This window comes from Heptranchias perlo, chromosome 5 (assembly GCF_035084215.1).
Source record: "Heptranchias perlo isolate sHepPer1 chromosome 5, sHepPer1.hap1, whole genome shotgun sequence".
NCBI lineage: Eukaryota > Metazoa > Chordata > Chondrichthyes > Hexanchiformes > Hexanchidae > Heptranchias > Heptranchias perlo.
This window is the reverse complement of record NC_090329.1, coordinates 13,503,783-13,517,374: the sequence shown is the minus strand read 5'-3', so window position 1 is coordinate 13,517,374 and position 13,592 is coordinate 13,503,783. Positions and strand designations below refer to the sequence as shown.

Here is a 13,592-nt window from a genome sequence, read left to right as displayed (position 1 = left end):
GTGGAGGCACATGGAAGACATTCAAGCACTGGGGGCGGAGCAGACAACAGCCGCAAAGTTTGAAAGGAAAGGCTGCAGAGAAGAGCAACAAGAATGATTCCAAGCATAAAGGCTTTATGAGGAAGCAGAAGCTTAACCTTTACAGGATAGAGAAGAATAAAGGTAGACTTCAGTGAAGTATACAGAAAGTATTAAAAGATAAGGTAAGCACAGAATATTACTTCAAGACAAATCATGCTAATCGGACCAGAGACCATATATTGAAATTAGTGAAAAATAAATTTAAAGTTGACTAGTATGTCGTCTTGTTGCTCGTGTGTAATCTAGGTCCTAAAGTGTAGCTTTTGATGAAAATTCCAAGCAACTGGGGAAACAGGAGTTGATTGGGGCCAGTAAGCACCGATTTCTAAAAGGCAGGTTGTGCTTGACCAATCTTGGAAAATTCTTTGAAGAAACGACAGATAAAGAAATTTGAATATAGATTATGTGTATTTTCAGAAAGAATTTGATGACATAACAAAAAAAAAGCTTAATGGCAAAGATAGTGGCACGTAGAATTAGGAGAATGTGGCCACACGGGCACAATCTACAAGGCACAAGTCAGGAGTGTGATGGAATACTCTCCACTTGCCTGGATGAGTGCAGCTCCAACAACACTCAAGAAGCTCGACACCATCCAGGACAAAGCAGCCCACTTGATTGGCACCCCATCCACCACCCTAAACATTCACTTCCTTCACCACTGGCACACAGTGGCTGCAGAGTGTACCATCCACAGGATGCACTGCAGCAACTCGCCAAGGCTTCTTCGACAGCACCTCCCAAACCCGCGACCTCTCCAACTAGAAGGACAAGGGCAGCAGGCACATGGGAACAACACCAACTGCACGTTCCCCTCCAAGTCATACATCATCCCGACTTGGAAATATATCGCCGTTCCTTGATCGTCGCTGGGTCAAAATCCTGGAACTCCCTTCCTAACAGCACTGTGGGAGAACCTTCACCACCACACGGACAGCAGCGGTTCAAGAAGGCAGCTCACCACCACCTTCTCGAGGGCAATTAGGGATGGGCAATAAATGCTGGCCTTGCCAGCGACGCCCACATCCCATGAACAAATGTTTTAAAAAAAGGATAGAGGGCTGGCTGAAGGGCAGAAAGCAGTTTTAAAAAAATGTTTCTTAGAATGGAAAGATGTATTGCACAGAGGTCCATTGGGGAACGCTTGTTATGTACATAAATGATCTGGACTTGGGAAATGAGGGAACAATATTGAAATTTGCAGATCTGCCATACCTTTTCATTTTGTTGTCATCGTAATGAGACATGTGAAAGACTAGAGGAGCCATAGGCTAGCAGGATGCGCAGATAGGTGGCAGATGCAATTCAATGTAGAAAAGTAAAAAGTAATGCAGTTTGGAAGTAAGACCAGGGAAAGGAAATGCATCTTAAATTATCTATTTTTTTAAGAGTAGAGAACCAACCTTGATGTGCAGGTACACAAATCATAAAAGGTGGCAGGACAAATAGATTAGGATGTAAAAAAAAAAGGCAGATGGAACTCTTGCTTTTGTTTCTAGAGGTGTGATATACAAAAGAAAAGTGCTCTTACAAGATCTTAGGCTGCAATATGCGCAAAGGGTTTGGTCACTCTATGATAGGAAGGATATAAAACAATGAAAAAGGTGCAGCATAGATTCACTTGGATATTCCAGGGGTGAGGGGTTACAGTCTTGGAGAGATGAGAAGTTGAGACTTTCACTAGAGCTGAGGATTAAGATGACCTGATAGAAGCCCTTAAGATTATGAAGAGTTAGAAGGTAAATATTAATTGTTTCTACTGGTTAGCAAGATGATAAGTAAGGGCATAAATTTAAAATAATGACAATTAAAGGGGAAGTTATAAAGAAATGTCTTTACAAATAATGATTGTGAAATTCTGTGCCACAAACCATTGTTGAAGCAGAATCCATAATTTTTATAAACTGAAGAATAAATTGCTTAGAAAAAGAATCTTAAACATTATGGGGAGTGAGCAGGAGAATGGGTTATTCTAGGTAGCTTATCTGGGGGAGAAATAATGGTGACAATGACCTGTTTCTGTGCTGAATTGTTATGGTGGTCATTCTTTGTGGCTATCCGGCTGACTGGCTCACAGTCCAGCTTCAGTGTTCAGGGTCAGCATCAAAGTACCTCATGAACCCTGTTGCAAACATCAGCCTCCTCAGCAAAAAAAAAACTTTCATCCCAAACACCATTGGTTCAGGCTTAAAGTGTATATTTTCTGCCTGGGTTACAGGATCTGGGTGAGAACTACATCTTCCATGATGCATCGCTCACACAATTTCTCCACAGAAGCTAGAACTCTTTTTTTCTGTCTGGTTGTCATGTCATACATGTTATTCCAGTGCGCACTCCTCAAGAACAGACTGAAAACAAATCAAATAATTTATCTTGCCTTACTCAATTTGTCAACTGTCCAAGCACCCAGCCCACATGAAATTTTCAACTCAAGCCCAAGGCTCTAAAAGAGGAGTGCAGACCTATTCAGTTCTTTTATGCTAAAATGTTATTTCTACATCTGCTTCTCAGTGACTAAAGGAAAAGATGGAGGAAAACTAAAGAAATTATTTAAGCAGTTTGGTTGGTTTTGTTGTACAGTAACTTTTGGGGGGAAAATTGAATTTGATTGCTCCGTTTTCTGCTGGTTGCCAACTCCTTGTTCTTACTTTTTAAAATCACTTTTTGATTTGTTTACATTTAGTCAATTGGATATTTGTTAACTTGGATATGTGGGTTATTTGAGCCAATATTGTTTTTTTTGCCCTACTCTCGTAATGTTTTGGAGGTGCAGTGCTTTGAGGTGCAACACTTTTGGGGAGAGACTCCTTTAGAGGTGAGAATCCCTGAGTCTTGACATTTTGGGGGCTATGATGCGTGGATTTGCACTAGATGCAAACATTTGATTGGATAGATGTTAGAAAACTTTATTCATGGTGACGAGCATTTAGAATAATCCTCGAGGTAAGATAGTATTTGTTTTGTGCATTATTGGAGTTTAAAATTCAGTTAGATGCTAGTCTGGGTAAATTGACACAGTTGAAGACCAAGCTCTGATGTGCAGAATTGCCTATTCTTGTCCTTGGTGACCACGTGTTCTTAGGATATGGGAGAGAAAGAGTTGAGAGAACTAATATTTTGATGCATACAAATAGGGAGTATTATTGGCTGTTTTGGATGGACCTTGTACTACCTGAGGGAGGGATAGTTGATGATTAGATGTCAAACTATTGAGATACTTTCAAGTGCTATACGTTATATACTGCATGTGATTGTTTCCTTGGCTCTGTTGGTACCATTTTATCTCACGACTGCTTATCTTACAACAAAAGAGAAGAAAATTGTTCCTATTTTTAGTTCTCATTTCAGGAAACCTGAACTATGTGTGTTTTCAGCTTCCCAGTAAAAATTATACTTCTACTTGTATAGTACTGTATGAGGAAACATCTCTAAGTGCTTCACACAATTAATTACATTTGGAGTGCAGCAACTGTTATGTAGGCAACAGTAGCCACCTGGAAGTATGCCATTGTACATTGGCAGTCCTGTTGCCCTTCACTGTTTGAAAATTACATGTTTCCAGTTATCAATATAAACCAGTGGTTTTTATAAACCTATTGTTCAAAACACATCAACATTTCATTTTAGGCTGCAGAGACTTGACTATTTTTGGTTATATTGTAAGTAGAACAAATCTATATAGTTAAGTCTTGTTTACCATGTGTCTTTAGTACATGAGCAAGTGTACGTCCTATTTCAGTGCGATAACATTCAATGTGCCGCATAGATTGGCAGTTCAAATATTCACTGTTAAGTTGACCGTAGTGATTCTCTCAAATATAGGCAAATAGGAACACCTATGAATGACGAGCCACCAATCAGGAATCAGGTGTCTACACAGAACAAACCAATGAAATTGCTTGAACAATTTTTCTGATAATTTTAGTGGCTGTCTTTCCTCAGCTAGTTGGCTATATATACACTTTTTTAAAAAATCAATTTATATTATAAGGAACACCTGATAAAACTTTTTTAAAAATGTAATTAAACTTACCTATAAAATTGCCCAAGTCCTGTTGAAAATCTATCCAATAAGGTTTGTCGCAGAGGCCTAGCTACTGTTGGGACCTGAATCTTGAGTGCTTTGTTCCTTCCCTGGGTCTTAACTTGTACAGCACGGCCTTTCTTTGATATTTTGTAGGGTCACTGTGTGTGCAATAACTCGGTCACCTTCCAAGAGATGCCCCAATTTAATCAATGTAAGGAATCTTACAACACCAGGTTATAGTCCAACAGTTTTATTTGAAAATCGCAAGCTTTCGGAGGCTTTCTCCTTCGTCAGGTGAGTCACCTGACGAAGGAGAAAGCCTCCGAAAGCTTGTGATTTTCAAATAAAACTGTTGGACTATAACCTGGTGTTGTAAGATTCCTTACATTTGTCCACCCCAGTCCATCACCGGCATCTCTACATCATGGCCAATTTAATCAAGCCATTTCTCACCCCTTCCCAATGCCACCTCCTGCTCTCTCCCCGCAGACTCTGTCATAGCATGAGCACCAGCAACAACTGAGATGCCATGTACTTAGGCTTGGCTGCATGCAGATCTCGTCTTGTACCCTAGGCCTGGGCTGTGTTTTTTCCTATTCCTGCCCCCACATCCCAATTCTTAGCTCCCATCTTTCCCTCAGGCTTTAGAGATGCCATCTCATTCACCACTTCTGCTCCCTTCCCTCCAGAGCTCGCAAACTTCACCTTCCTTTCCCCTGCGTCTTTGGGGTTTGCAAACCCATTGTTTTCCCCCCTCTTCCCACTGGCCCACGGTCACATCTTAATTCTGTCTTTTCTCCTTACCTCCAACAACCCCCAACCTAATAGACTCCTTCTCATGGCTTGCCGACCACATCATTTTTTTCTTTCTTCCAAGATCCCACCTTCCAAGCCCCTATCTTTTTCTTCTCCCCAGCCCTGTAGCTCACCAACCCCTCCTCCTCCTTCACCTCCACCCCAAAGCCAGAGCTAGCAAACCTGACAGACCTTTCCCTGCATCCCAGGACAGACTCCATCTCTTTTTTTCCTCTTTCCTCTTCACGGCATCGGGCTCCATCTCTTTTCTCTTTCCCCTCCCCAAACTTGCATGCCTCATAATTCTTGTCCCTTTCTTCCCCCATTTCCTCCCCACCCTCTGCTGACTGTTCACTCCTTTTTTTTCCGCGCTGTTTCTTCTCTTTTTGTGCTTCCCCCTTTGCTTGACACCCTCCCTCTCTCTTTTCTCCTACAATCTGGTATATGTCACATAGCACCTAGCTATGTGCCCTAGACTGTAAAGATGGTAAGAGATAGACATTCAGTACATCAGATAAAGCAACATGCAAGAACAATGCAAAGGTGTTAGAGGCCTACAGAAAAGAGAATAAGTATTTTTAGAAAGAGGCAGAGAACGCTTTCAAACACAGAGATGGACACAACAATGAAAAAGGTTTCTTGGGGTGCAGGGAAAGGTCTGTCAGGTTTGCTAGCTCTGGCTTTGGGGTGGAGGTGAATGAGGAGGAGGGGGATGGGTGGGTGAGCTTCGGGGCTGGGGAGAAGAAAAAGATAGGGGCTCAGAAGGTGGGATCTTGGGAGAAAGAAAAAAATGATGTGGTCGGCAAGCCATGAGAAGGAGTCTATTAGGTTGGGGGCTGTTGGAGGTAAGGAGAAAAGACAGAATTAAGATGTGATCGTGGGCCGATGGGAAGGGAGAGGAAAGCAATGGGTTTGCAAACCCTAAAGATGCAGGGGAAAGGAAGAGGTGGAAGAGGGACAGAGTGTGGATAAGGCAAGGAGACAATTATTATCATAAAATGGTGGACTCTGACTCGCTGAGAAATTACAGAGATCCTCTGGTATAGATTGGAAAATATAAACATGTCTAATCCACAATGAACATGCTGAGATCAATATCAATACTGTAACTAATGCCACATCATAAAAATCCCAGTATATTCAATTGGAGCGTTGCTATGGATCAATAATTGTCTATGCCATCTCATGTCAGACAAAAGTTGTGTAATAAAACTGTTATATGCATGCTTCTTGATCTTTACTGCCTGAAAGCTTAAGGCAGTTCAGGAATCCAAATACTTGAAAAATGATTTATTTATAGGATTTCAATAAATTTCCCACTGGATTGAAGGATCCCTACTTTGTTGTGTTACATGGTGCATTGAAGTTTGCTTTACTCTACAACCTACAAGAAATTAACCTTTTTTGTTTTGAGTACATATTTTTAAAGCCACTTGAACAACAGTTTCTTCACACAGCTGTGCAATCTTCCAATTGCTCTTTGATGTGAACATATAGATCATTCAAACACCAAAAAAATTCTCAATCCTGCAGAGATTACTGATGCAGTTAAATATTAATATGAAACACATCTAGTAATTTATTTTTAACTGTGTGGTGTCTACATTAGAATTACACCAAGCTTCCTTCAGTGTGCCTGCTGAAATGCCTAAGTCTCTGTCTAAAAGTCTTATTTCAGATTTAAGACATTTTCAAACTTCGTAAAGAGGAGAGCTCAACTGCCTTCTCCTGTGATCCCTCAAAGGAGAGTGTAAAGCCCTATTTGCTTGCAACAAATCTCACTATTCATCTGTCTGAGGCTCTTTCTCTCACATATTACTTTTGAGTTCTTCTCACTGTTTTACCTTCTCTTTTCTAACAGGATCATGAGTCCTTTTTCAAAATTACTTTTATAGTGGAGGGGACAATCAAGCAAATAAGATTTTACTCAAAACCATTAATGCAGCTTTGTTGTAGAAGAGCATGGGGTGTGCCTGTGAATAGGTGGACACTCGTGCCTTAAAATGCACACTGTGACATGAAAGAATGGAAAGAATCCATTTTTTCCTCTTAGAATTCAATTAGAGCCCTCAGGATAGAACTTCCCAGATTGCTCAGTAGGTAAATGCACTGCCTGAACCTTACAGATCAACAGATTCCTGGTTCTGTCCCTCCTCTGGTGAATTAGCTAACCTTTGTCAAGGCAGTGCCATTAGGAATGAGAGGGGTCAAGAAAAATGTCTATGTGCAGTGAGTTGTTAAGAGTATGGAATAATTCGCCACAGGGAATAGTTGAAACCATTGCATCTTTTAAGGGGAAAAATTAATAAATATTTGAAGTAAAAGAGGCACAAGATAGTGGGAATGGTTTGGATTGCTTTAGCAAAGATCCAGCACAGCCATGATAGGCTGAATAGCCTCCTTGAATATACATTCTTTGAATATACACCATCAGACAGATGTGATAGAACAAGTAAATGGATAGTGCGCAGTCCAAAACAGTGTATTTTGCATAATTTACAAACTTGGCTATTCTCTAAGATATTTCAAAGTAATAAAGATGCTTCCCGAGCCAATATGCAGTTGAGGTTGAAAATGGATATTAATTTCTTGCATGAGCCACTGCCACATAGGCAAACTAGCCCAGTTTCTCTGCTAGTTACAGACTATAGGTTGACTTCTGAGAGAAACTGAACCACAGAGATATCATTCCAATTTTTTTCAAAGTGTACTGAACCATTCACAAAAATCTGCATTTCCTGTAATTATATTAGATAATTAGCAATTCTTTGTTATCTAGGGTATTTGTCTCCCAGTTTGAAATAACTAATAGTTGGGATATAGTAGTCCGTCCATCCAGCCATCAAAGAGGTACAATCTGTATTCATTCTATGGTGACAGCTGTGGCTCAGTTGGTAGCACTCTCGCCTCCAAATGAGAATGTTGTGGATTCATGTCCCAGTCCAGCGACTTGAACACAAAATCTAGGCTGACATGCCAGTGCAGTACTGAGGGGGTGCTGCACTGTCAGAAGTGGCATCTTTGGGTGAGACGTTAAACCGAGGCTCCCTCTGCCCTCACGGGTGGACACAAACGATCCCATGGCACTATTTCGAAGAGCTGGGGCGTTTTCTCCTGTGTCCTGGCCGGTATTTATACCTCAACCAACATTACTAAAAGAGATTATCTGGTTATTATCAACCTGCTGTGCACAATATTGGCTGCCGTGTTTCCTACATTATAAGTGACTACACTTTTAAAAAGTACTTAATTGGCTTTAAAGTGCTTTGGGATGTCCTGAAGTCATGAAAGGTGCTATATAAATCCAAGTTCGTCCTCTATTAGAAAATTAAAACCATCTTTTCTGACAGAAACCAAGACCCAGATGCATCTTTATTGATCTTTGCTGCCTGAACTAAATTTATATTTTCTGTATCTTGCAGAAACAGCCCCTTGAAACAATGATTAACACTGTGTACTGTTACTAGTAATAAGGAATTCTGATCAATAACCCAATACAGACAAAAATATATTTTTGTTGCAACCATTTTTAATAAATCTTTTATTTGCGAGCACAGACTTAGAAAAGCAGTTTATTGTTGATGGCAGAAACTATATGTGCACCTAATATAAGGAAATTCATCGAAAGGGTACTGTAATTATATATTGATATGAGATAACCACACCACCACACTGTAAAAAAAAATCCTTCCCTTCATTGCTTAATCCTTTTGTCTTTGTTTATGCTGCCTCTTTTATTTCTTCTGCCATTTTCTGCTTTACTATTCATTGTTTAAAATCTTACACTTAATTGAGCCACGGGATCTATTTTACAGAAAACCTGCAAAAGAACCTTTAGTATGCAGCCAAACGTCACTTTGATATTTGCATTAGTCATGATTGTACTTACAATTTATCACTATTGTGCATGGCAGTGCTCAATTTTGGCTGTAATGAGAATCCAGTAAAATCATTCTAGTTTTCATGTACCATTTCTTTTCCTTTTCAAAAGGTCACTTAAATATTACTGCACAGGTTTATTTGCCAGAGCTCCATCGCCCAGATTTCAAATAATAAAATGTGATTAAATCAATGTGAAGTCTTTCTTCACTCAACTTTTACCAGAAACAGTTTGCTTTATTTGTGACTCATTTCTGCAGTCTCGATATTCCCAATACCCTGTACTCTGACTCTTACTCAGCCACCTCCTTCCTATCCTGCCTCACTCCTCCCCACCCTCAACAAGTTATCGGTTGTTTAAATAAATCATCCATCTGCTTCAGTTCATTTTTTACATTATTGCCAACTTGTTTTTCTTTTTCAGGACGGCTACATATATCTTTGTTTTGCGTAGGTGCCTACCTGAGCATGTTGCAGCATTACCCTGTGGGCATACTGAGATGGCGAGATATTTGATGTATTTCAGGAATTGTAACTTAGTGCTAACAATGGAGCTGGGGATTGTATTGAAGAGCTGATAATTTCCATAGGAGGACTCTTCATAGAATTTCAATTTAAAAAAAAAGAGTAAAACCTTGGCATTTTTTGAAAAGTCAAAAAGTGTAATTTTTCTAATCTATTTCTTACATTTTTATAGGTAGAAATTATGTACACAAGACTATCACAAACTTTAAAAAAAAAATCACGCATCAAGTGGATAAACACGGACGGGGGAGGCCATTTGGCACATCATGGTTTATCCATCTTCGGTGTGGGGGGAGAGAATTAGTCTGGGTTGAGTAATCTAACTTGTTCTTGAATAAACGTAAAGGTTTTTGCCTCCATTACCCTTAAATCATTCCAAATGCTGATCACTCATTTTGTTCAGAACTTTTTGTCTGATGTTAGGCTCTCTTTTGCTTCCAGTCTCCTCCCCATATCATGGGTCTACCTCCAAGCATCCTCAGCCTAACAGGAGACGATCTTCGTACGGAGAAGGAATGCATTCCTGTTGCAGCTCTAGTGAGTGATAATTTTTTTCAATGTGGTGACAATAAGAGTGATCCACCCACCTGCCATTTTGAGTGTGTTTCTGTTTGAATAAAGGCAAGAGATTATAACAGACTAGCTTGATGTGCTGTTCCACCCTATCCAAGTACCTCACTACAGAGTTTGATATTATTTAGAAATCTATGTGACCGTGGATTTGCACACTTTGGAGAAATTGTGTACTATCTTGAATTAATTTTAAATTTTAAATTTACTACCACTGCTTTATAATGAACATTGATAAAGGTGAATAAAAAACGCAACTTGATTCTAATGAATCTGACCAGAGTCCAAGCTGAATCATTTTTAGCTTCTGTTAGGAGATGCTTTATGCCATTATTGTCTTTCTTTTCAAAGGTAGCTGAGATTGTCTTAAACACACTGAAGTAGCTTAGCAGTAGATTGTTTTATGTAGGACAAGAAAATGATTTTTGGATACTTCTGTAACTGAGCAGAGAAATTATTTAAACAAAATTTGACAAGCTGAGAATTAATTTCCATAATTGAGAATCTATATGAATTTACAGTGTAGGACTCTTGGTAAATAATGCAAATATTTAAGCTGGAATGAAGAAAGGATAAATTTAATGGCAATGAGACAGTCTGTTGTGTTAGAACTCAATTGCATCTGGTTGAGTAGTGGTTGGATGTCCATGGGGCTTAGGATTTCAGATAAAGTTTGAACATGTGTGATCATTTTACTCCCATTATCTCCACAATATATCTGCATTATCTACATTTTTAAAACGAGACTTCTAATAATGCAGAAACTGTACGGTCAAACTTTCTTTTCCATTAGTTTCTCTTTCCAAGTTAAATTCCTGTTCGTTGCTCCATATTAACACTTTAGTTGATATAGTAGGGTAGTGCAGCCCACAGCCACCAAAGTCAATACTTGGCCAACTTGTCAGGAAATGCACTTAAGTAACATCCAGTTTTTCTTCAAACTTGGCTAAGGTTGATTTGCTAGCAAGATTGGGACGCCCAGTTGAGAGTTGAGCACTGTTGTGTTGTAGCTACTTCAGTCAGCTGGTTGAAAATGAATTTGACAAGGAAGAGAAAGAATGCTCAGTGAAAAATTAATATAAAAATACAGATATCTTGGTGGCAGTCTGCAGTAGCTGTGTAAGGTCAGGTGTTTTATCAAGCATAAAAATCTCCATTTGAAAAGGAGAAAGATGGCATCTTGCACTGTAGCAAATACTTCTGTATAGTAGCTTGCAGGACAGATCACTGATGGCAGCATGGTTACTTTTTTGCCCGTTACAAACGCTATAAATAAAAATCTCCATCGCAATATAATTTTGAGCAACTTTGGCTTCCAATACTCTGTTTCCACCTCATTTTGATCTTGCATTTTTTTGGTTTCCTGTTCCTGAGAACACTCGCTAATTGCATTGTAACCCTTCCAGGTTGCCATGCTGATCCTAAGGGGTGTACACAGGATTTTACAAAGATCATCCACAGCCTTGCATAATATTTTTCACTTCACAATGTTTTTATCCTCTATTTATTGCCTTACACCTGTCTCTTGAGTTGGTTTGGTTTAACTTGCTTCCATTCAGACTGAGCTGTGATCAGGGACTTATCTCTAAGTTGCTGTACACCAATGGCTAGTGATGCCCAATGATGAGGCTGTGTTGGAGTCCAACTCCAGAAAGGTCTTGAGCTGAGGCTGGAGTCGGGGCTGAGGCAGCAGGGGTGTTTTGGGGTCTGTGGCTAGTACTGGGAAGGTGAAGCTGAACTTTGGCGTATGAAGGGTTGGGCAAGTCCGGCCCACAGGTCTGTGGTGGATTTGAGGCTGCGATTAGTGAGGGGTCTTGGAGCTGGCGCTGGGACCGTGAAACTGAGTTAGCTGCTCTCAGCTAGGGTGGCATTGTGGTTGCTACAATGCCCTTTCCCTGGGAAAATGGGCCAGGATTCCTGCTCCTGGTCTTTGTTCTGCAATTCCTGCTGGAAATACGTGAACACTAGATCAGCTCGGCTGTGATTCTGCTCAGCCCCATTGGTTAAATAGCCTGCTTGCACTAGTTTCCAAAACTCTCGTGAATAATGGCCACTTGTGCAAGGTGCCATGGGGTGATGGGCGTTGTGGATTCCCTCTTCCTCGGGAGGGAGAGAGAGAAAACATTGACACAAGATTATTTTTGAAAAAGCCTATTTTTGCTGGACTTTTTCTTCTTTTATGGGATTCTAAACACTTTTTAAAAAAAAAAAAATCCTGCTAACTTGCAAATTCATCTGTTTGCCTTTTTCTTAACTGAATACTATTGAGGAGCAAACAAAGAAAACTTTCCCTTGCAACAAAGATTTTTTTCCCCCTGGCATCAGTGGGAAGGTTCCAGGTGAAAGCTATTAACCAAAGTGCTTATTCACCTCATAAATCTCCTTTTATGTGAAAATAAGACATAATTATGATACTGGATAATTTGGTTAATAACTTCCCCCTGGCCTCACACTCGTGTGAATTTAGCTTTCTACTTCAACATTAAGCAAGCAATTAGAGATGAGACAAGCAAATTATAGAACTGTAAGCAAAAAGTGACATTTAGAGTGTGCAAAAGGAATAGATCCTAACGAAAAGAAAGTTCAGTGTGCATTTTTACTGTCAATGAAAAATATTCATGAAGCTGAGCCATATAGGTCATGGCGGTTGAAGGTTTGATTCCTGGTGAGTGCCAAATTAGCTGATCTCCTCTGGATGGCAGTAAAGGAACTACAATTGGGATCAGTGCTCCTGAATTGGGGAGGGGAGGGTTGGCCATGATTCTCACTCTTGATTGCTGTCTATTGATCCCTTTATCGGGAGCCCGGATATGGTATTGCATCTTATGAAGCCCTTCTGAGGTCAAAAAGAAAATGATGGTGTAGTACAAGCAGGCATGTTTGTGATTTAGACCAAGCTATCAATTTAAAGAGTCACACCGTGCCATGTAAAGGGTCAAGCGGAACCTGAATTTTCTGCTGTATCTACTATCTGATTATACGGAGTACAATCTTTGCAACTGTTTGAATGTGAAGTACGGCCCTTGAATTTAATCTAAATTGAAAGCTGGTAACTTGAACTGTTGAGTATTGAGTTCGTAATTAGCAGGTCAAATAGTCAAGATAAAAGAATAACTTGCATTTGTATACCACCTTTCACGTCCTCAGGACGTCCTAAAGTACTTCACAGCCAATGAAGTTTTGAAGTGTAGTCATTGTTCCATAGGCAAATGGAGCAACCAATTTATGCACAGAAAGGTCCCACAAACAGCAAATAAATGAATTTTTTTTTGGTGTTGGTTGAGGAAAAATGTTAACCACATTGCTTCGAATCACAACACGGGATCTTTTATGTCCACCTAAATAGGCAGACTTGGCTTAAGGTCTCATCTGAAACATACTGCAATACTGAGGGAGCCCTGCATTATCAGCCTAGATTCCGTAAGGTGTGAACCCACAACCTCTGACTCAGAGCTCAGAGTGTCTTCAATTGCTGAATTTTGTCAGTCTTGGCCAAGCTGCTAGATTGGTTTTTCATACAGCAAGGCTCGCTGTCTGTGGGAGAATTAAAACATATATCACTGAAATTGTGCATCCTGCCACCTCATCATGGAGCAACATTGGCTGAGGGTTTTGGAAGATTCCACAGCCCAGATGGTCCTACCTCGCTAAAGATAGATACATGGCGGTGTCTTGGTAAAGGAGAACATTTGGTGTAAAGTGTTGTATTCCACTC

At 40.0% G+C, this 13,592-nt stretch overlaps 1 protein-coding gene across 1 annotated transcript in view; it reads left to right on the top strand.

Moving 5' to 3' along the window:
• The window catches only part of smap1 (small ArfGAP 1), a 311,358-nt gene that overhangs the window by 117,091 nt on the left and 180,675 nt on the right, over positions 1-13,592 (top strand). The window contains exon 7 of the mRNA XM_067984029.1: positions 9,749-9,844. Within this exon, the coding sequence (XP_067840130.1) occupies positions 9,749-9,844 (96 nt within the window). The remainder of the gene's footprint in view (positions 1-9,748; positions 9,845-13,592) is intronic.